General features: G+C 38.7%; 1 protein-coding gene across 2 annotated transcripts in view; it reads right to left on the reverse strand.

Annotated features, from left to right (window-relative positions):
- Positions 1–2,802: 2,802 nt before the first annotated feature.
- The window catches only part of FRZB (frizzled related protein), a 32,026-nt gene continuing 9,741 nt past the window's right edge, over positions 2,803–25,087 (reverse strand). Inside the window, exons 2-6 of one of the 2 annotated variants that reach the window (XM_037912786.2) lie at positions 18,350–18,397; positions 10,529–10,594; positions 7,131–7,335; positions 6,778–6,841; positions 2,803–4,208 (exon numbers count right to left, since the gene is read on the reverse strand). In XM_037912786.2, coding sequence (XP_037768714.1) covers positions 4,098–4,208; positions 6,778–6,841; positions 7,131–7,335; positions 10,529–10,594; positions 18,350–18,397 — 494 coding nt within the window. In that variant the 3' untranslated portion in view covers positions 2,803–4,097. The remainder of the gene's footprint in view (positions 4,209–6,777; positions 6,842–7,130; positions 7,336–10,528; positions 10,595–18,349; positions 18,398–25,087) is intronic. The other variant, XM_037912787.2, reaches the window with a different exon arrangement.

Below are 25,087 nucleotides of genomic sequence, written 5' to 3' on the forward strand. Positions count from 1 at the left end.
CCAGCCAATTTGGGTCCAGCTGGCCCATATAAAAGGAAACTGCAGACCAGAGTGAGTTAGTCTGCTACAGGAAGTGCTAGAGAGAAGACTGGCTTTCTAGAGGGCTGCTGGTGGGCTGCCAGGACTTACAGGCTCGAGGCCCTGGGAAGAGAGCAAAGGAGCCGGAGGCAGGAGCAGAAGGAACTGAGGCTGTGGGGAAGTAGCCCAGGGAATAACAATAGTGAGCTAGCAGGCAGCTGCCGTTTGCAGGGGCCCGGAGTAGTGGGTGGGCCAGCCTGGGGCCCCCCCACTAGCCACTGAAGGAGTGGCCCAGCTGGAGACTGCCAAGCCACTGCGAGGAGTGGCTGGACTCTTGCTGGAGGAGTCCCCCGGAAGGGGGGAACCGGATGGTGACACAGCCGGAGGGCTGTGCCACAAAGCAGATGCCAAGAGGAAAGAGTTGTAATGGGTCCACAGGTGGAGGCGAGGACGGGAGAGCAGCCACCACCCAAGAGCTCACCTGCTGGGGTGGAGCCAATTCCCAAAATGCCCAGCAGGAGATGCCAGTGTGATGAGTGACCCCATGACAGGGGCCCAGAGACAGGGCTGAAGGCCCTGGTGAGTGCAGACTGCCTCTTCTGGTAAGACTGTTTTCTAAGCCCTGAGATAGGGTAAGTTTCCTTTAGAAGCCGGAGCAGAGGGCTTTATTTAAAGGAGCCAAAGGGGGGCTGAAGAGAGAAGGTACCCTCAGGAACGAGGGGATGAGTCCAGCTTGAGCCAGGGATTGGAAGACTCTTACTCGTGTTTGGTTTTGGATTTGAATATCCTGGAAGGGGTTCATCCATATTGACTGAGTCAGTGGTTCTCAACCTCTCTAGCTACTATACCCTTTTCAAGAATTTGATTTGTCTTGTGTACCCCCAAGTTTCACCTTACTTAAACTGACAAAATCCAACCTAAAAATACAAAAATGTCACAACACGCTATTACCCATCACTTGCTTGCTTTCATTTTTGCCATATAATTATAAAATATCAATTGGAATATAAATATTGTACTTACATTTCAGTGTGAGCAGTATAAACAAGTCATTGTCTATGAAATTTCAGTTTGTACTGACTTTGCTAGTGCTTTTTATGTAGCCTGTTGTAAAACTAGGCAAATATCTAGATAAGTTGATGTAGCCCCTGGAAGAACTCTGCATACCCCTAGGCTACACATGGTTGAGAACCACAGAACTGAGTGACTTGGCCAAAGAGCTGAGCCACTGAAGACCTGCCTAATGAGGTTGACAACCTGTAGGGGTGCCACAAGAAAAGATTGCATTATCTCATCAAGCTGACAGGAGGCACTCATGAGAGTCTAGATAATACTTAGTCCTGCCTCAGTGCATGGGACTAAACTAGATGACCTATCAAGGTCCCTTCCAGTCCTACAGTCCCATGATTACTCTTGAAAGAGGTGGCTTTGGCCTCCTTCAGAATGAAGGAATGGGGAGGGCAAGAAGGGGTATGTAAAGGGAAGAGACCAAGCAAATCAAAATGCCACTTTTATTGTGGCGATGGAGTTCTGAGGATACAGTGGCAGAGTGCAGGGATTTCCATGCCATATGTGAGAAGTCACCCCACACCTCTAGGCTCATTCCATGAAGTCCACTGAACAGCCATTGCATAATAGTAGGGCTGGTTGAACATTTTCCTTCTAAACTTTGACTAAACAATTTTTTCATTAAAAGTGTCTGCTTTCCAAGGAATACTTACATTTTTCCTGAAAACCAAAATATTTTGATTTGGAAATACTGCCACAGTGCCTCATGGGAGCTGTAGTCGGTTGTCTTATGTCCCCCTATTCTTCTATGGGCTGGATTTAATTCTCCTATATTGCACCAGCAAGACAGACCAAGCTATAAAGGAGAAAGGGAGCATCAACTAAACTACAACTCCCAAGAGGCACTAGTGTGGCAGTTCCAAATTGAAATATTCTCATTTTCAGCAGAAATGTTTTGGTATTCAAATTTCCACCCAAACACAAACTCTGGAGGGAGGGGAGGCATTTTTAAACCAACTCTACTAGTACTGAAATCTGCTATCTTGACACATAAGGCTTTATATCTAGAATTGTAGTCAGGACATTTTTGACAATGTTGCCATTGAAAAATGCTAACTGGTTAAAACCAAAACTGCTCCACTTCAGACTTAACTAATCTCAACTCACCAAAAAAAAAAAATAAATTGGGGGGGAGCTTTGAAGTTGTGTAAACATTTCATTTTTCCAATTTTCAAAATGGAAAATTCTAGTTTTCCAATTCAAATGGATTTTTCACTTTGAAATGTATGCTAATTAACCTAAAAAAGGAAGATAAGGATTGAAATCAACATATAGACCCAAAGGGAAGCTTCCCCCCCCCATCTCCTAGATATTTTGAGACTTCCATTTTGTCCTAATTTTAGCCAAATATTCAAGGGATGACACAACTGTTTCCTGCCCAGTTCTATTTGCATCCCATTGCTAATCTCCTGTGACATCCAGTCCCCATCTGCAGTGTTGCATTTCATTTAAAAGATACAAAACCTATGTTTGCACAGTATCTAGCACAATGGCGCTCTGAGCTTGACCTTTGGTTACTAATGAAAACATTAAATTATTATGAACACTTTCGAAATATTTTCTATCTTCGCTGCTTTATTTGCATTTAAATTCAGTAATGTTTAACTACCTAAACTCTGGTGTTGTTTCCTGTGGATGAACAGCAACCATGAGATACTGTATATGGGTGTCCTGGGAAAAGAAATTCAGTACTTCCAACTAAAAATGCAGTAACAGTTTGCATCATAAGTGTTTTATTTTCTGTACACCAGAGCTCAGAAGCTTGGTATTCTACTTACATCATTATACTTTTAAAAAAAATGATAATTTCAAATTGTTGGCACTGACTGAAAAATTCTATTGAAGGAAGAAAATGAAGGGTGGTTGTTTGTTTTTTTGCGCTGGCATACACTCTGGACAATAATAAATCACGGATTTTAAACGTTCATTTGGTGCAAAAGTCAGGATAAGGTCTCTGACAACTATCATTCTTTTATTAAACACATTTTACTGAGCATTAAACACTGCTGTTTATGTAGGCACAGAAATAAGAATAACACCACAAAATCAAAATGATAAAGTGCAGACCTATACTGAGAAGCAGGCCTGGTAAGTCAGTCTACTCCTACGATGTGGGGGAGGGTGGGAAGGAACTGCCATTACGAGAGCAAGTATACCGTAAATTATGTTGTGAGTTAACAGAACTATACAATGTTTCCCACAAGGATTAAAGCATTTAAATCCCATGTGTTTTTGTTGTGATAGATGTAAGTTGGACTTAAACTTATACAGTGGCTTATTTAAGAGTAAGCAAATTGAAGGGTTGTGCTGATTAGAACACAACTATTAACATGAGTCTCTTCCTTCATGCTGATTAGGTATTTTTTGTTAGATAATTGCAGAGCTAAATATTTAAACTGGTTTTCAATCAGTCAAAATTTTCCCTTATCACTTTGCTGCCGCTAACACTGCGAACAATTTATTTTGCTCTTCAGTCAGTGTCTTTCTAGAAGTGCCATATAATTCTTAACTTATGTATAGATATGGCCATTATATTTCAGACTAAAACTTCTACATTAAAAAAACCCAGTTGCTGCAGCCATGATCAAGCATGTGAGACAAAGGGACAGGAGCAGAGAAGCTGGGTTAAAGACCCACCCCTACCTTTTTTTTTTTTTTTTTTTAAAAGGTCCTGGTCTAGCCAGATCCCATTCCTATGTTGAAGTCTTTCTCTAAGCAACATGGCCCCACTGATAAAACCACCAATATCTCTTAACTTCAGTAAATGTGTCCTCCTATTTTTATCTCATAAGGGCAGTTTTCTGCAGTTATTACTGAGATAAAATATAATTTTTCAGGGTTTACACCCCCCCTTAAAAGGCAGAAAATGAGGGAAAATAACTAATTAGCTACAACATGGTTTTTTTAGTAAACAATATAATATAACGTGCAATAGTGCAATTTCTCCCTTGCTGCTTCAACAATGCAAGTCTTAATATAGAGTCCATTGATTTGTACATAGCTTTTCACATTTAGTTGCGTGTTTGTCGGGGGTTACTGTTCTTGCCAGGCTTTTGAGCAGAATCACTTTGTCCAGGCTCATTTCTGCCCTTTCCAGGGTGACGGAGTTTCTGATTCCAGCGCTGTACAATGTAAGCAAACAAAACTAATAAATGGAAGAAAAAATTTAACAAAGCTACAACTGCATGTGTTTCAAAATACCTCAAACACAGATTTTTACAAAACTAGTTCACAAATTACACTCAAATGCTGCAAAGCAATATTTCTAAAAGATGCTGTTACTCCCACCAGAAGAGAAAATGCCAGAGACTTTATAAAATAATCATGAATGTGTGACTTACAGATTATGAGCAGAAGTAAGAGTTCTGCCCCAGAGTGCAGAGCATAGTGACAGGAATGTGGCTATCTAAATGTGTAACTAAATATTACAGTAACAAATTACAGGGTAAAGCAAGTCCTTGTTCTCATGGTCTAGTGACCATATTTCTTAAACCTTTATTTCTTTAACTGTTTTTTGGTAGGGATGTGCCCGTATGAGGCTCAAACACTAGCTACTTACTAAGGCCATGATTCTGCAAGATTTGCACAAACCCTGTTTGCTTCAGCAGGGTTCTGTGTGGAGGCAGTAGTCCACCTACACGACTAAGCCTGGAGGATGAGGATCCAATCCTAAGAGGTGTTGAGCCCTCTCAACTCAGTGAAATAGTTGGAAGTTGAGGGCACTCAGCACCTCACGGGATCATGCCTTCAAATGCATAGCATGTTATTCACACAGTCAGGGGATGAGTGACATTACACACACAGACCTAAGTTATGAATGCCAGGATAGATGATGGTCAAAACACAGACTTTGAAAAAAGTTATTTTACCAAAATGAATGATTTAAAATGTTAATGCATTTTTCTTTCAATGAAAACAGGCTTGGTTGCGCCCTCTCCACAAGATTGGAACTAAACGTTCCCCTCCACATGCTTGCAACCCAACCATTGCAGTGCTGAGAATCAGAAAGTGACTATAGACAATACTAAAACTGTGTCCATGTCAAAGCTGAAAGAAATACAAGTAGTAATCAAACACCACTGTGAAAAAAACACATTAGATCTTAATAGCCTATCTTTAACTTTACTTATGCAACCAGCTTCATCAAACTCAAAGCCATGCCAAGAACAAAATTATGCACATAATTTATTTGTGTGGTTATTGTCCTCAGGTGTTACTAGAAACATGAGTAAGGATCTTTTTCAGTTCTTAAGGGTTTATTGAACTAGTGTGTGTTCTTGGTTGTTTTGTTTTTATCAACTTGACAGTGCCCTTTTAAGCAAGAACTGTTGGCTGCCTAAGAGATCATATTAACATCATGAAAATGAATGATCAGACACCATGCTACAACGACAAGCAGAAACGTGGCTTACACTTTATTTAATTTAATTCATTTATTTATTTTAAATGTAAGTAAAGCCACCTGTGGTCCTTTTTAGAAAACCAGGATAGAAAAACAGTCAAGTGATTCATAGAGCAGAGCTGGCACGAAGGAACTGTGTGTAATAGATGGTATAATAATAGATGGTGTAATAAATGGTAATGAAATACCAGGGCTGTAACAGTTGCCGGTAACTGAAGTTACACTAGTATCAGGAAACCAGAACTAAAGTGGTACCAGAGAACAACATGAATTATCACGTGTTCCATGGCACTGGCATTGAGGAGGTTCTACCAGATAAGACAGGTCACCCAGTCTAATAAAAGAATATGGATGACAGCTAGACATAGAAGAATTTCAATTTGTATAAAAAAAAAGGATTTTTCTCTGCAATGATCATTAAAACTTGAAGAAAATGAGGGGAAAGAGACCGAAACACACATGCAAAAAGATGTGGGGAGCCTTATTTATGTCAAATCAACACGTTGGAGAAATTGTTTTTAAAATAAATGTTTTCCATGAAAAATGATGTTCTTTGTAATGCTGCCAAGGTCACTAAAACCATTTGAGGTCTGACGGGTGTCAGATACGTAAAATAAAGCTTAGGTACCAAAGGCTGTGTGGCTGTCTAGCTTACCCAATCAATCATTCCAGGAATTACAAGATATTAGGGTGGAACATATATCCTTTTTGTGTCTGCTCCACTTCCTCCCTACTTCTCTATTTTCTTTCAGATAGGAACTCCTGTACTTGTATTCCTCCCATGTTCTTTTCCTCCCTCGCATATGTCAAATGTTTCCTTAGATGAAGAGCTAAATCTCGGAGCGAGACCAAGTCTGCACAACTTAGATGAGAACTGTATTTAAACATTTAAAATTTGAGACGCACAAGTTTGTAAATGAGATAATAAGGCTTGTGAAACCACGTTCTGTCCTTGACTGTGTGTAGACGGTTCCCACTAAACTGAATAAAAGCTGCATGTATGCACCTAAATGCAGAATTTGGCTGTAGAGCTTAATCCAGCTCCTGCTGATTGAAATAAATGATTCAGGTTTTAATCGCTGCTAAACTTGTATAAATCTGGATTAACTCCACTGATATCAGTTATGTTACTCCAGATTTACCCTTGTGTAATGGAATCAGAATCTGACACGTTAACTTTCATGGGTGTAGAATTGGGCCTCATATTTCCTCTCTTTTTTTCTTAAAGGTGAGATACAAACACAGTTTTCAATGTTAATTATTACTAAGATTGTGAAACATTGTCTTACCTTTACTTTTTTACCAAGACGATCCTTCCATTTCTCAGCTATGGAGCCTTCTACCAAGAGTAACCTACACATTTCAGATAAGCCAGTTATTTTATTATCAAGGAATGTGTATGCTGTACGTAGCAATATACACAACGCTAATGGGATCTGCTCAAGGGGAGAAGAGAGAGAGAGAACCTCATGGCATTCAGCAGTGACAAGTCCAAAAGTCAAAAGCATTGCTCACGAGTTCTAAAGAAAATTCTGCCCAATTTTCTTCAGAGGGAACAATGGTGGCTTCAAAATGAGGTCTCATGGGTGGGCGAATAGAGCAGGGAAAGTAATTCTCTAAAGGACACTAAAGAATAAATTACCTGGAGCGTTCCTCATCTTCATAGCCCATTATAATGTATTCTTCATTGGCATTGAGCGGTGGGCATAGACAGCCAGAATTTGTGTAAAGGTTAACAGTGTCCTTAGGAATATTCACCAAGGAAGACTTTAGTATCTCCTTTACTTCAACTACTGCGGTGACATCATGACATTTAGTCTTCACCTCCTTCACTTTAGCCCGAATGACTGGGGGAAAAGTACAGAGTATAGTTAACAGCAGCAAATAATGTAGGTCACCCCCATGCCATCCTTTGTGAGCTGGGGGATTAGTCTTTTGTGTGCTCCTTTATCAAAAGCTCAACTGAACTCCATCTAGATTTTGCCCAGAAATTCCCCTCTTCCCCCTATTTCTTCACTTCCTCTTCTACCAAGAGTAACATGTACATTTCAAGTAGGCAAGATATATAATAGCAATGTAGGTGCTCTGTGCAGGGAATAATTTATCAATGGGCCTTTCACCTTACTTTCTCTGGGATATATTTTTTTTATTTTTTTTTCTTTTATTCCCTCTGTGTGTTAAATATGTAGTTCATATTTCCTATTATTTCCTCCTTGTTCATTCATCTTATTTAGGTCCAGTACAGACTCTTAATTTGTCATCCACAGCCTTTCACAAAATGGAAAATATACTTGAAAGCTTTATTGTATCATTATCCCTATTGGATGACAGGGCCTTCCCTTTTCTCTTCTTCCTCCAGTGACCCAGCACCAATCTGCTCTGTTTTCCATGAACTCCAATGCTCCTGATCTTGACCTGATGACCTGTCTAATTGTTTCTTCTCTGATCCTATTATTCTCCCATGAACTGCATACTAGGGAAAGTTGCCTTCCAAGGGCAGCAATTTTTTCAGGTCTCTCATGGTGACCAATGAGCTGAAACCGCATGCAAATCCAGTGGTCATATTCAAGGGAGTACTACATCTTGCACTGTTTTCAAATCATAGAATCTTCCTCCATTTTACATCCAAATTCCTCAGATTCTTAATCTCTTATAACTAGTGCAAAGAAAAAAAAGGAAAAATGGAAGAGATGTAATGAAAAAGAGAAAATCCATTAATCCATCCCCCCCACCCACCCCCAGTTTTCCACCCACAGCCATGCTCAGCATTGTCTCAGCTAAGTTAAACACAACTGTTCAACAGCTCACAGGTTTTATACAGAAGAAAAATTTTACCCAAACTAATCCACTTTCTTAAAACCTCTTAAGACTTTCCCACAAAAGCCTACTTTGCTTTGGCACTCTTTCTAATGTGTTTCCAGAGGTCTTTACATTCTAAAGAAAGAGAGGAATGGTATAACAGAATATAAAGAGAGCCTGTGGTAAGTCATCTTAATTCTCTCCAAAATTTCCCCAAGCTTGTTTAGCCTAACCAAAAGAAGGTTGAGGGGAGATAGGATTGCTCTCTATAAATATATCAGAGGGATAAATACCAGGGAGAGAGAGGAATTATTTAAGCTCAGTACCAATGTGGACACAAGAACAAATGGATATAAACTGACCATCAGGAAGTTTAGACTTGAAATTAGATGAAGATTTCTAACCATCAGAGGAGTGAAGTTCTGGAATAGCCTTCCAAGGGAAGCAGTGGGGGCAAAAGACCTATCTGGCTTCAAGGTTAAACTCAATAAGTTTATGGAGGAGATGGTATGATGGGATAACATGATTTTGGCAATTAATTGATCTTTAACTATTCATGGTAAATAGGTCCAATGGTCTGTGATGGGATGTTACATGGGGTGGGATCTGAGTTACTACAGAGAATTCTTTCCTGGGTATCTGGCTGGTGAATCTTGATCTTGCCCACATGCTCAGGGTTCAGCTGGTTGCCATATTTGGGGTCGGGAAGAAATTTTCCTCCAGGGCAGATTGGAAGAGGCCCTGGGGGGCTTTTCGCCTTCCTCTGCAGCATGGGGCACGGGTCACTTGCTGGAGGACTGTCTGCACCTTGAAGTCTTTAAACCATGATTTGGGGACTTCAATAGCTCAGACATAGGTGAGAAGTTTATTACAGGAGTGGGTGGGTGAGATTCTGCGGCCTGCATTGTGCAGGAAGTCGGACTAGATGATCATAATGGTCCCTTCTGACCTTAATATCTATGAGTTTATAGCTGTAGCACGAGCAGTGAATCTCTGCCATAATCCACTGGAGAATACTCACACCACAAACGCTGTCCACACACACCAACCACCCCTACATATAAAACAGCTAAATGAGTCAGAAAATCATAACCTTGCTGCTTTTCACTGAATATGAGAGTATTAATATCATTTAGTAGGATTTATTTTATTACAGACTTAGTGGATACCATTTGTATACATATGTACTTAAAAAGCTTGGTTTAACAGTAAAATTGTCTTCACTATGTCCTGGTCATGTAAACCCTTTTTCATGACTTCAGTGAAACTAATAGTAGCTACTCCCATGAGTAAGGGGTTGCAGGTCAACATGTTAAGACCTCAAGGGCCCAATTCTGCATTTCTGACTCCTATATGTAATCCTTACTTATGCAAGAAATCTTGTTGACTTCATCAGGTTTATTTGTGTAAGAAAGACTTGTCTGAATAAAGGCTGCAGAATTGGACCCAGGGGATGCCTGAAGAATAGGGAAATCTGGACAGCTCAGGACATAGTTTGGACACCAGGGGGGGTCGCACAGGTGTTACTGACAGCATAACTTGGCCTGACGGAGCCTCATTACTGGCAATGATGCAGGGGAAGGAAAGAATCTAACTTCAGTGTCAGATCCCAGGATGAGTTTGCGGGGATGATAGTAAAAACATCTTTTTGTTTGTAAACTGAGCAAGTTTGAGCTAGAAATCAGAGATAGATCAAAGATAGAATCCCACAATGTCATTTTTATCCCATCACTTTTAAGACTAGAAACACTTTTCAATGCATAAACACCTAGTATTCTCCTGGAGCCAATGAAGTGGCACATCTCATACCGATTGGGATTTAGGGTGAAACACAGCAACATAATACAATGAAACACACTGGGCTTGCATGTTAATGTTTAAATATTGTTTAAAAAAAAACTGTTCACAGAACATTTTAATCTCAAAAGCTACAAATATTATGATGTCCTATTAAAATACTAACCCACCCTTGCCTCATCCTTCCATGAGTGAATCAAGTTTTGAACTCAGAAATTTTTTTTACTTCATGTTGTCTTTTTGTAGTTACTGCTAATGAATGAACTCAATACAATCAATCTGACCAGCTTTCCTAGTGCAAATGAGCATGAACTGATGACATGCTTAGGCCATAGCCCATTGTTGTGGAATTTTTTTCCTGTCGCATTACTAAATTTAGAGTTCCTGGAAAAACTTAATGTACTCCTTTAAAGGTTTGATATCTAGCCATGCAGCTGTCCTTACCATAGTTATAATTGTTCCGAAGATAGGTCTTCTGGGTAGCTTTAATAGGCTTGCATTTGCAACGCTCTGCAAAACAGAAAACCTTTGCTTTAGAAGAACAAGGCATTGACTCAAAGACAAACTCTCCCATCCCCCCAAAATTGCCTTTAAAAACACTGAAACAGAGATGATAGCAATCAGATGGCAAAAATTAATTTATACATTCTGGTTCTGTTAAAAACATAGGGTATTATTAAACTCCTCTGCACAAAAACATAGTGAAACTGAGCATCCCATTGCTGATTTGAGGATATTTATAAAAAGATAAGTGTGTCCTGCAGGAAATTCTGATGTTTTAATGTTTGTTTTCATCCCAAATCTGAACAAATAGTTGAAATAGCAACACTCTTAGGAAAGAAAATATTTAAAAAATTGGAAATGGCAAAATGTTTTGTTCTGAGCCTGTTCAATGTTAAACAGTATTTTCCTATTGTGGCACATTGCCTCATGGAAACTGTAGTTCAGGAGTCAGATAACCACGTTCTCCCCTATGGGCCAGACTCCCTGTCCAAAACTACATCTCCCATGATGCATCTGCAGTCATGGGACTTCCATGATGCGCCAGTCAGAGGGAAGACTGTATTGCATCATGGGAGATGTCCTCTAGTGAGGGACCCTAGCCCATAGGAGAGAATGGGGGCTGGAACTACACTAGGGAATGCACCACACTAGGGAAATGCAATTTAATGTTGAATTGACTTGAAACTATACATTTCAGCCAGTTCAACAAACCAACTCAAATAAGATATTTCGTTTTGATTTTCCCAACAGAAAACTGAAAACTTTTGCAGAAACTGCATTTCCCCTCAAGAAATCATTTTGATGGAAAATTCCCAACCAGCTATCAATCACAGAATAAATTCTACTTTCAGTTATACTACATCAAACCCAGAATAACTGCACCAGCAAAACTGAGGGCAGGCTGTAGACTCCCTATGGCAGCTCTCTATAGAAGAGTATGAGCGTGAAAACACAAGCACATTTGTTACAGGGACATAATACCTTTAAACCCAGGGGCTAATGGGATTTGTAGTCTCCAGACCAGGCACATCATTAAGAAATGTCAGGTGACTTAGTGTCATGTGACTTTCTGGTGGCTACTGTGTAAAGGAATGCTTCTGGCACAGTCTTGTGAAGGTTGGTTCTGTGGCCATATGAGATGAGGCCTAGAAGATATCCAGGAAGGCTACCCAGGGGAATAGTCAGTCTTCTCACCTACCATCTTGCTGAAAGGTCTTGTCTGGATGTTGCAAGTGTCTTGTATTATGTTAATCCTGGTTTGGAATCTCCTTTAAGTTAATAAAGCCAGCACTGAAGAAATGACCTTGGACTGAACTATCAATTGGGCTTTATTTTACCTTCCTTAGTTGACACATCTGCCCACTCACTGGCCTACACACTCTACAAAGGATTGAACTAGGATCCAGCCGGAGATTTTGACTAGTGCTCAGACAATTCTAATCACTGAAATTTTTGCATTTGATCTTTTTATTCTAACATGTACTAAAAAGAATCCTCTCAATAGGTGCCCTAAAGAAATACATGGCTAAAATATAATCAATCTCCCTGCCCATCCCACGCCAGAAAGGCAAAACAAAGAGCAAATTAAGGTGCTGATCCAGCAAATCTTACTCATATGGATCAGACAGACATGACATTTTGTATGTATATACTACAAATATTGGTATGAACAAGGTAATCAGCTTTGTTTGGATACTCTTCCATTTATAATCTGTATTTTAATTGTCTCAATATGATCATGATACCTAATGTGAGTTTTTGACACTGACTTTTGTGAGAGCAATTCCTATGTTTCTACTTCATTCAGGGAAAGAATAAACGAAGACTCTTGTAAGTAAATTAACACTTGAAAATTGCATGAATTATAATAAATAATTGTGGAGTGCTAACTATAACAAATAACTGCCCTATGCACTACTGCAGATCATTGGCTTGGGATGGGAGATGTGAGGAGACATTTTTTTTTGGCAAGAACCCTGGGGAAGGGCTCTTTGTAATCACTCCCCTCTCTAGATAACCAGCACAGAAGACGGTATAATTCAGCTCATAGAGAATATGCAGAACCCTGTGTACAATAATGAATATGTGGCCACATAATTGCCCTTCTATCTGAATTTTCTACACAGTTGTGCTCTAGAATCTAAGCTTTTATTAACAGAGTGAGGTTACTAGCCCTTCCAGTTGCAAAGATAATTCAAAATATAAACCCATGTAGCGGTGTCTGCATGAGGTTGCAGACAGCTGGAAACAATAATACAAGTGGGTACACTTCATTCATTTCAAATAGGTTGCTAACTCAGTCTGGAGCCTTTACTCATAATGTTGCTATCCGAAGAGTTAACTATTGATCATTTTAACAGAAAAAAATAAAGCTACTTCATTATTTTGGATGTAATGGAAGTTATTGAGACTTGGTAGAGTGGAGCAGCTGATTACAGTTGGCATTTGCTGGCGTAAGTGAGAGAAATTTAACCCTTCCCCACAAATTACAGTACTGTCTAGAGCCATACTCAGAGCCAGCTCCCTGCTGGGACCCCCCCATCCAGCCTCTTCTCTGCTGTGCCCAACAGAGCATTTCCCCCATTATGTTTGCTAAGCACACAGCATTCTACTTCTATTCAGAAATACATAAAGAACATCCTATAAAGTAACAATTGCATCAGTACTCTTACTAGAAACATCATGTTCCAGAAATAGGCATATCCTGTTAGTGATCTGTTTTGCTGTTCTAGCTGAAGCAGCACATAATTCAGAACAGATTAGTGGTCAAATTAGGAACAGAACCCAGGTGCCTTGACTCTCACACTCATGCTTTAAACATCTGACACTGCCTCCCAAGCCAGGTATGCATGCTTCAATATTAAAAACAGTAAAACCCAACACAGCTGATTTATATAAACTGAAGATCTAAAACAGTGCCCATTTCAGATATTTCAGTATAATCTGAAAAGAACAGTTCAAAAAAATAAACTTGTATTTTTGTGCTTTGAAAAAATTAGTAAGTTATTATGTTATTTATTGGGGTTCTCAGTTTATCATTTATTTTGGCTTCAATGCATCCTTATAGTTAAAAAGAGAAAACAGTGTATACAGGAAAAAAGTACATTTCAAAGGAAGAGAATAATGTTTCTCTTGAATTTCAAAATACATTCTCAGAAATCTATCTATCTATCTATCTATATGGAGAGAGAGAGAGAGAAAGAGAGAAAAATATGCTACAGAGTTGAGCTTTTCTATGTGACTGTTTTAAAATAATAAGGCAGAAAAGGGAAGTAATTTTTGTCTTTCATTAAGCCTATGTGAATTCATGTACATTTAGGCCAAATTACGGCTCATTTTGTAAACTGCCTCAAAACAGGTGCTCATAAAGGGGCCAGTTCTGTAACCCTTACTCATGCTAGTTTCACATTTCAAATTCAAACAGAGTCAGACCTGTATCCAGGAGAGTTACCTTAACAACACACAATGTCAATCTCTTAAAATTCCCCTTCTCTGCAGAACTTTATTCCACCACACTAGCAAAACACAAAATGATTGAAATTGACAGCAATGTTATCTCTGGGTTAACACTCCTAAAACAATAAATCTCAGAAACTGCTTTAATCCAAGGAAAATATTTTACTGTAATTGTTCTAGAATATAATCAATGGGCTTCTCTCTGATCCCACTGAATGTTACTATCTAATAACACTTATCAGCACTTTCAGTGTGTGTGTGTGTGTGTGTGTATACACAAAAACACTTGATTGATTGATTGGATGTCTCTTGCAGGGATGAACCTATGTGAGGAACAGTCAAAGGCATGCATATACATACACGCACAAACCCCGGAGGAGAACTTAATAGAATGATGCTATTGAAAGGCATAATGTCTCTTAGATTCTAGGAGAGCACGGAGGGAAACACCCCTTTCTACACATGTGTAACTGGAAAAGATAGGTTTCAGAGTAGCAGCCGTGTTAGTCTGTATCCGCAAAAAGAAAAGGAGGACTTGTGGCACCTTAGAGATTAACCAATTTATCTGAGCATAAGCTTAGCTCACTTCATTGGATGGATGCAGTGGAAAATACCGTGGGGAGATTTTATATACACAGAGAACATGAAACAATGGATGTTACCATGCACACTGTAACGAGAAGGATCAGGTAAGGTGAGGAGCTATTACCAGCAGGAGAGGGGGGGAAAAAAAACCCAAAACCTTTTGTAGTGATAATCAAGGTGGTCCATTTCCAGCAGTTGACAAGAACGTGTGAGGAACAGTAGGGGGGGAAATAAACATGGGGAAACAGTTTTACTTTGTGTAATGACACATCCACTCTCAGTCTTTATTCAAGCCTAAGTTAATGGTGTCCAGTTTGCAAATTAATTCCAATTCAGCAGTCTCTCGTTGGAGTCTGTTTTTGAAGTTTTTTTTTTGAAGAATTGCCACTTTTAGGTCTGTAATCAAGTGACCAGAGAGATTGAAGTCTTCTCCGACTGGTTTCTGAATGTTATAATTCTTGACGTCTGATTTGCGTCCATTTATTCTTTTACGTAGAGACTGTCCAGTTTGGCCAATGTAGATAATTATTCCCCTGGCCCAGCCATCTTGTTGTGCAGGAATATGGGACGTGACCCTGCCCACACACTACCTAGCCATTCTACTCTGGAGCTGCTAGAGCTACTGACAGTGCCGCTGCCTACCTTCCTTCTAACACCTAGAGCACTGGGAACCAAATGGCAGCTAGACCCCTAACTCCACTGGGAATGCAATGAAACATTCAATTTTTAAGAAAAAAGTCAGTGGGAGTTAGGGGCCTATGTGCCATGTGTGCCTTTGAAAATGTTCCTCTACAAATATATAGGGGCTCTTAAAAATATATAAAATATGTTGCTCCCATAAAACCTGGTTGTGTTACTGATCAATATAAGTACTCAAAGCTGGCAAATGTTTCACTGAAATAATAATAAAATCTGGAGAAACTTCTAAGCAACTTTAAGAGCATCTTATGAAATAGACAAGAATGTAGTTTCTCGCCAAGGAAGGAAAAAAATTATTTATATGCAGAGTTGGAGGCAAGACTTTGCCAATTGACTTTGCAGGGATAAGAGCTGCTTTGAGTAGATTTAACACACTGCCATTACTTACAGGCAACAATACACACAACTATTTGCAATATCCTTTAGAAATCATACAGAATGTCCAGCCCTGAATTTTTTAACACACTTCATTGTAATACTACTTACAAAGGGTCTATTTACAATGGTGAAAGGACAAAGGCTGTTTTACTGAACATATAAATAAAACAAATATTAAAAAATAATGCTCCTTTCTGGTGGGATTAAATTGTGTTTGTCAATTGAAAAAAATGTGCTATATTGAAACTTAAAATGTGATTCTACACTAAAAAAGTGTCTGTAAAAATATTCAGCTTATTCTTCAGAGCTGCTCCCTGGGTGTTTTCACAATCATATCTGCTTTCTTTAGTAATATATATTTTTACTGCTTTTCACTCCTATTAGTCTAACAGAGCCAACACAGCTAAAATAATTTAAGCTGGACTCTTGTTGTGATGTGGCAAGAAAATATAAACTGTTTAAATTCCAAGCAGTTCAGTCTGGGTGACCACAATGAAGACAATGGGATTGGCACTGAAGCAATTTTTGGCCAGCAAAATATTTCATTATTGATGGTGCAACATGACAAGAAAAGTAGACAGCTTGACCTTCAGATCCCACAAGTTTGCAAGACTCATTATTTTAAAACAATCTTTTTATTTATAAACTGATAAACTGGTATGAAAATCAGTGAAAGACAACAAACATGCATCCTACTATGTTCTTTTAACAGTAATTGTTAAGCGCAGAACTTCATTTAGACTATGCAAAGATCATTTTTGCTTGGTTTAGAGTTAAGTGAAAAAATTTTTACATTTGGGCACCTACAGTTATTCACTTAAATCCAGATTTAGGTGCTTAAAGCAGCCTGATTATCACTGAGAATTGTGGTTATTTAGCAACTCTTACAAAAATGCAGTTAGTAACTTAAATGTGGATTTAGATGCCTAAATTTAGGTGCCCAAGTCTGAACCTTTTGACCCATGTGATTTGACCAGCAGCCAATAACAAGTTATTGGCACAAATGGTAATAGAATCCAGGAGCTCTGATTGCCATTTCCCAGCTCTAATTCTCGGGCAATACTTAGGTATCATATCTATCCATATGGGGCAATTCAATTTTCTTTTTTCTTTTATTACCTAAGAATAGCGGTCAACTCGAAGGGATCAGTTCTGACACACAAACAAGACAATGAGAGGCTCAGCGGAGTGAAAATTCATGGATTCATAGTGTGAAATCCTGATCTTACTGAAATCAATGGGAGGTTTTCTCTTGACTTCAGTGGGGTCAATATTTCACCAAGAGGTTTCAAGGCCAGAAGGGACCATTATGATCAGCTCATTTGACCTCCAGAGTGATGTCAGAAATGGTGGTTGCTGGTAGATTTAATTAAACTTAATAGAAGAAAATTACACAGGAATATTATTTGCAGCAATTTGTAATGTATTTTGCTGTAAAGTAAAACAAAACAAATTTTCCCTTCCTTTCTTAACAAAGCCCAAACAGGCTACTTAAGATTAACTCCATTTGACTGAAATGAATAAATCACTTAATAATATAAGATACATTAAAACAACAAGAACAACTTATTTTTAGATCTTTGCTACAACTCTAGAAATTTCTGAAGCAAAGGAAAAAATTAAAGGCTACAGTATTTTTACAGCTTCATTTCCTGTTTTCCTTACAACTAACATAGACTCATGGATTCTAATGTCAGAAGGGACCATCATGATCATCTAGTCTGACCTCCATGTACCCATGACTAATGCAAATAACAGTTTACTCAGGTACATGCTTTATATACTCTACAAGAAAATTCTATCATTTTGCTTTACAGTTTAAAGGTCTGAAAAGAGAGACTGCTGCCATTTCAAGAGAGTGCTATATACACGGGCCTGATTCACCACTGTTTCACTCCAGTAAATTAATAGAGGTCCGCCAACATAAAACTGGACACAGTAGTAAATGGACCGTACATTATACAAAGAAGCATCAGAGTAACTTGTAAGGAATCTGATTCATGAGGGATTTGCATGCTGAACAATGCACACTAACATATGTGGCACTGTTGATTTTTCTTTTCAATGCTAAAATGTAAAGAGAAGTGTTGTCCATTGCATTAGCATGCTGTAATGTAATATGTGATTCACCTGTTACTTTGAATTACTGGGCTGAACAAAGGTTCTTCTGCACACTGAATTTCCAGCTTGTGTGAAAAAATAATTAGAAGGAAGATGACTTCCAGAGTTGGAGGGTCTGAGCAGCAAACCAAATCATATTTCTATAGTATGGAATAACAAAATGAAAGTGGAAAGCACAATAGGGGATGAATCCTAACAGACAAGAGCTCCCCTGAAATCAGTAAAGTCCTTTAGACTTGAAGGAAGTTTTGCCTGGATAAAAACAGCAGAATCAGGCCATAGAAAAGTACTAAAAGTGAAATTCACATCTGTGCAGAGAGGCTTACCCACCACCTAAATCCAACTTTCAACCTCCCTGAATGTCTTATTGAACATGTAACTCTCATAGCAAATACACAGTGTACAAAAAATTGAGACAACAGCGGAGTCTATGCATCATTAAGTACTGGTCTTATTTAAATGTTAAAAGAATCTGAAAGAAGATAACTTATTAAATAGTTATATGTATAAAAATGTACTCACCATTGCCGGAGCCTCTACAGTTGCCATTATTAGAATCCATAGGGAAATCTGGTATGGATTCGTAAAATATGTTAGTATTTTTAATATTGGATTATTTCAATACAGCCACATTAAAATTGCTTAATTTTTCTCTAATATTTAGTGTATTAAAATGTAAGACCCTCTTAATGAAAAAGAGGTTGCAATGTTTTAGAGTCCTCTCCTGTTCCTACTGAAGTCAGTCTGAATTCTGTCTTTTAGCAAGCACCTAATGTTACATGCTGAAGCAGACTCTAGATTATTTACAGTTCACAACGGAAACTGTTGCATTTCCATTGGTGATGTGCACAGAGTAGCAGGATCTATACAAGAATGGAAATATGTGTCAATTCAGACATGAGTTTTGGGTAACTCTGAAATGTACATATCCTGCTTTTCTACTCAGTTAGATGCTGGAGGACAATTCAGCTTTGATTTCCTCAGTAACAAAAAACAAACCAACCACAATCATGTCACTGAAGGGAAAGCCAAAATAAGCGTTTCAGTTTTTCCCCCTTAAAAATTTTCTGATTATTTTGTGAGAGAGATCAGGAATAGGGGGAGGAGGGAGGGCATAATGCCCAATTTCCAAAGAACTGCATTTGGGGACATTCTAAATTGGGAATATGTGCTAAATTCATATTCTTATTTTCAAATCTATTATTTTTAAATAACACCAAAGTTTACCTGATTTATATGCATGTCTTGTTAATAAAAAATATATTAGCTGTTGCATATTATTCTCTAGAAAGAAGAAAAACTGAAGGAATAAATATATACATAGCAACATAGACAGTCACCCAACCTTGCAATGGGATTAATGTGGTTTTGCTTGCACGCAGCCCCATGGAAGTTGCTTAGGATCAGTATGAGGCAAGGGTCCCATTACATGAATTCAACTGCAATGTCAGGGCCATAAGTTGTATTTACAAATGACATATGTGAGTGTGTGTGTGTGCGCGCGCGCGCATGTGCCTAAATATGGATTGAGGAGCCTAACTTTAGGCACCCATTTTTAAAAACATCTGGGCTGTATATATCTCTTATTTCCTTCATGCATATTTATACCTTGTACAGCAGGCAACATACTTTACATAGGTGGCTAAAAGATATGCAGGGTGAATGTAGATTTTGACATATACCTAGTTTATTTCACTAAAATAGTAAATAACCTCTGGCAAACCTGAGACTTCAGCATTAAACATCTGTATCAATGTAGTAAGCACAAGGGTACACGAAATGTCTTCACATTCCAGGGCAGTTGTCTGTTTAGCCCAGAATCCTCTCCTTGACAATGGCCAAAAACAGTTTGCCACATACAGAAGTACTGAACCCCCATAATGCATTTAACTGTACCACATTGCAGTATGGAAGAAATTTCTTCCTGACGTTAGCTTATTCTTCAACTACAATTTATGCTGAGAAGCATAATACTTGTCATTTTTATCCTAACCAGTAAAATTTCAGCTACTATTCTTATTCATGTGTTATCAGAGACTTTTCTTGAATCTTGCTAAGCTGTTCACGTCAAATAGCATCGAGAGGTTGTAAACTCTACAGATCAATTATAGATGGCTTTTTAAAAAGTGTTTCCTATTATCCAATTTAAATGTGTCCTTTTAATTTTATCAAGTATTTTCTTAACCTTTTATTATAGGACAGGATAAAAGGTATAATCCATATGGCCTTCTTCAAGCCTGTTATTTTCTTACATATTTCCTCTTATTTTTCACCTTTCCAAACTCCAGTACGTAGTCTGGGACCTAGCTGTGTTTCCTTATTCAGTACTCTGAATCGTGGCCTCTCTTTGGACCTGTGGCAGTTGTTTCTGACTCTCCTATTGTTACTACCAGTCTGATACTACCCCCTCAACAATTCCTATTACTAGAAGTCTTGTGACCTCTTAAAGAAATCTACAAAATGCCCATAAACTGGATCTTCCTTACACTTTCACAGCACTTACCCCTGTAACCTCTGTTCGCTTTCCCTGTCCTGCAGATTTGTCTGTTTCATAATGGGTAACAAGGGAATAGAAACAGAATCAAAAAGAGGGACAGAGGGAAGGAAAAAGAGAATCTGGCCAGCAAAGAAGGTAAAAAAGAAACATCATGGGCAGTATATTTCATATCTTCATTCCCAAGTAGGGGGTGTGGAAGGAAAAATACGAAGCACTAAAATACACTCTCCAAAGTAAAGAAATGTAGATTTCCTTGAACCAATCAAAGCCCCAGATCCAACGTTGCCTGAACATTCGGGGTGCTTGCACTGCACATTGAGATCTGGATCTGAATTTTAGCTTGAGCCCATCTCCACATTAAAAACATTTTTTATTTTTTAGTATAGTGATCATGAGAAAGACTTATATGCAGCGACACCCCCGAATTACACACACTTCCACTTCCTTCAGTCTTTTTAAATGGAAGTGGAAAAACCCCTCTTAAAATTTAAATCCCACACAAAAAACAGATTCCAGAGAATTTTATTATTAATGATTTACACAACACAGTAAATTCATATGACGCTTTACAACACTAGTTTAGATCCTGCCACTGGATCTGCTCGAGCATCCCCCTGCAGCTGAGCAAAGTGACATTGACATCAGTGGTGTTATAAGCAGGAATACATTTCATAATAGGAACATTTTTCAATAGCTTTAGGAACAGTGGACCAGATGCACAGCTGGGCATCTGTTTATATCAGTTTAGATCCACTGTTTATATCAGTTTAGATCCACTGTAGTCCGTAGAGATACACCAGTTTACACAAGCTGAGGATCCGGCTCTGTTATCTTTGGGGTTGAGAAATGGTTATGCATGTTGTGCATTGCAACCCTAACACAACCCCACAAACACACAGAAATGAAAAACTAAGCCACCTAACACCTTCACCCACAGTACACCTTAGTATGACCCCACCTATCATACATACACTGCCATCTTAACTCAGCTCCATTTTCAACCTTTGGCATGCTCTCGTTTACCAATTTATTTTCCTCCTCCCCTGGCGCTAGTAGTTATGGATGTTTGATGCAGTAGTTTGTTGTGCTGGCAGAGGTTAATCTGGGAAAGGGTTATGTGTAAAAGGGCAATTATAGGGGGTGATGTAAAACTCTGGCAACCCTAATGGGCAGAGTTAAGGCTGTAGTGTATGGTGTGTGGTAGTTGTGGCAATAGTAAGATGTGTGTCTATGGGAGGAGGAGAAGAGGATATATATTATTAGGTGCCTTAGCTTTTCATTTCCTTGTTTTGATGAGCTTGTCAGAGGCATGTCCTGTGTGTAGCAAGCCTAACTGCTTCACAAGGAAGATTTTTGTGTATTCATCTCTTAATTTATTTAATACTTATTTAGGGGTAGGCATTGGATAAGTGGGGGGGCACGACATGTGGGGCTTAAAGTACAGTGGGAGAGCATTTGATCCCTTCTCTGTTGTAGAATACATTCTGACACAACAGTCTAGCTTCTCATAAAGAAGGCTTTATGTGCTCCTGGTCCTCATCCAATAGGTTTGCATGCAGCTCTCCCACCTCTCCCTCAACCAGTCACACTTGGAGATGCCCCGCTCTTCCCCATACCTCACCAGTCCAGCTTCTCTGAACCCAGCATTCCCCATCAATCAATCTTTAGTGCACCGAGTCCCAATAATCAGGTTTCTGTGTATCCTGACCCAATCTATTTAGCTTGCACCTAGCCTTCATCCATCAAGTTTACGTGCACCGTGCACAAACTTTTATTCATAATGCAAATAATGGCTAAACACATTTGTTAAAAAGAACCAAAACAAATAAAAACACTCTCTCTGTGGCCCCCGGATCTACCTCTTTACCAAGTTTTGTCCAGACAATTGTGTACAGAACTTTCTGACAATGATAAACAGCAGGCCTGCCAAGGGAAAAATTCAGCACAAGCTCAAATTCAAAGGCTTTCTATTACAAATTTGTTAAGAAACACCAAACAAAAACTGCATCAAAAATTCAAAAGGCCTAAAAATTAACCCTGTGTGAAATTTCACACCAATCGGCTAACAACTTTTAGAGAAAAACAGGAATTTATGCCCCATTTTAAGGCCATTTTAGAACACAAGCCAGTAGGCGCCTCAATAAGACAATATATCAATAAACAGAATCATGTCTTGAAACAACATTTGATAGTAAATGAAGACTATATGAGTTCCAAAGGAAAAGCGTACTTTCATTTATGTTCAAGACTATGCAAAGCACAAATCACAAATCTCCTCTGAATAAATGCAGACCCTTATCACTGCCAGAAACCGACAACTCTATGCTTTTAAAAAACAATGGCCTTGTTATAAGGATCCCTGACCTTTCCTACAGCCCGTTTTACCAAATCCATTTTCAGTGGAAAACTGTAAAAATAACTGAAAAAGAGTATAACAAAAGACAACAATTCAAGGGCCAGAGTGGGAGGAAAGGTTTGAAAAGAGAGACAGACCGAGGTGATTTGGTAGAAAACTTTGTTGTGAATAAACAACCTGTTATGGCTAGAGGAAATCCAAGCATAATGTGATCCTGATTATTATTGCAATTAAAATGACATTGCGCAGCATTACAGAAGCCATTTCAGGAACTCTGCTGGAAACAGCAAAGTCAAACTGAGGGGTTGTTGTCTGGAGACTTTCTTCAGTTCTTTTGATGAGATGGGAACATTCCTCAGCACTGCTGACTACGAAATCCCTCAACGTGAATTAATTTAGTTTTAATTATCTACTTCAGATATTTATTTGTTCTTTAATATATCTTCTTTAACTGCAAAATATTTGCATTGTAGAAGTATTTGAGGATAGGGCATTATGTCATCTCTGAACTAAAAATGACAGAACAACTTTCAAGGTAACAGGAGATCTGTCCTTTGATTCACATAGTGACTCCTGACTCCGGTATTCTGCTGAGATCTTCCATTGAGTCAACAGCAGCTCTGTGCGTTAAGATCCACCAGCAGAATTTTGCATTTCATATGAAAATTAAAAAATTCTAGCTCTATTCACTTAAAATGATCACAGCCTTGGGTGGCATTTAACTCCACAAATCTTGACTTTGCACATAGATTATCAATACATATACCACAAAAGCCATTTTTTCCTACAGTTCATGCTATAGATATATTAGAGAGAGGCAGTGTACGGTCACCAGCAGCAACACTGTTAGTAAGGTTTAGAATTCTCTCTTCTTTAGCTCATAACTTTCTCAAAATGTCTCTTGTAAGGCCAGAAATATACATTTTCAGCTTATAAGTGTTTATTTTTTCTAAGAAAACTAAGAAAATGGTGTACTTGCATTTTTTATGTAGAGGACTGAAAAATGACAACTTAAAAATGACAAATCTGACATGTACACAGTCTTCCCTGAGGAATGTGTGGTTCGTTACATGCAAAATACTGCCCTAACTTATACACTTGTACAATTTCACTGAAGTCCATGGAGGTCTGCAAAGTATGGTCTGAGCTGAATTTGACCTTAAGTCTGGAAACAACTGGATTGGAAATAACAGAGCTAATAGCATTTGCGAATAGTTATAATGAGCATGAACAGTTAAAGCTTTTACCTATGTTTTAAGTACTGCTAGTACCGGGGTGATGGAACAATTTTTGTAGTGGGGGTGCTGCTGATGGATGGATTTGGTGTTTGTTATTACTACTTCAAGCAAGGGGGATGTGACAGCACCACTGATACTAGATGCGCATCTTTGTGTGTGTTTACACACCTAGAGGGACATAAGGAGGCAGAGAAGGAAGACTTAACTTAAGCTAGTGTTTCTCCACCTAGCCAATGATCCCCAAAATATGTTTCACTCTGACCACAGAATCCCTTAAAAAAAAAAAGGAGGGGGGTGCGATACAGCAAAGTGTCTCAGACTTCCAATTAGGTGCCCCTCAGTAAAGTGGTCCTAGCACTTGTTTTACTTGCTTTACATTCTGTGGTGGTGTTTCCTTCCCTCCTCCCCCCCCCCCCCCCCCCCAATCTCACCAAGAGCACCACACACCTTCAAGCCATGTTTTTATTTCCTTGTAATATTGTATGTTCATTCTACAATGCTCCTCTTCCGGAATAAATGGACAAAGTATAATCACCCTGGGGAAGCCCTTCCTCTCCTCTCCAAATGCAGAAATTCACATGTACCTTGACACTGCTCAACAGTCCACTGATGTGATAGGCAATACATGGACCACCACACGGTTTCAGCTTCCATATGGAAACGAAGTAAAGTATCACTGGAGAGTATGTTATGAATGCTACAAGCATGCACCAAAATAATTTAAGGACCTGGACCCTTCATGATGGATGCAAGTAACACCAAGAATTAAATATATTATTTCTCTGAAATATTCAAAAACAGCATAGCAATCAACCTACTCTAATCACATATAATCAAGGCAACTGTTTTGACTGAAGCATAATTCAAGACTCGGCAAAGAAAATATCTAGATCTATAAAGTTACACTTCCATATTCTGAAGGTGCAATATGACACAGAAGTTTTCTTTTTTAACAGCTATGTTCCTGCCATTTGACATAAACTTCTCCAATTTTTATGTGTTAAACATTTCCAGAGATAAATGTTCAGGTAGCCTAAACCATCTCTCTTATTTTGCAAGTGCCCCTTTCTATCTGCTCTTGTTTTATTGTTTCTATTTGTCAGGAAAACATCCCTCTTCAGGACTTCAGCACTGTCATAAATAGGGATAGACATAAGCACATGCTTAGG

This window comes from Chelonia mydas, chromosome 11 (genome assembly GCF_015237465.2).
Source record: "Chelonia mydas isolate rCheMyd1 chromosome 11, rCheMyd1.pri.v2, whole genome shotgun sequence".
Classification (NCBI taxonomy): domain Eukaryota; kingdom Metazoa; phylum Chordata; order Testudines; family Cheloniidae; genus Chelonia; species Chelonia mydas.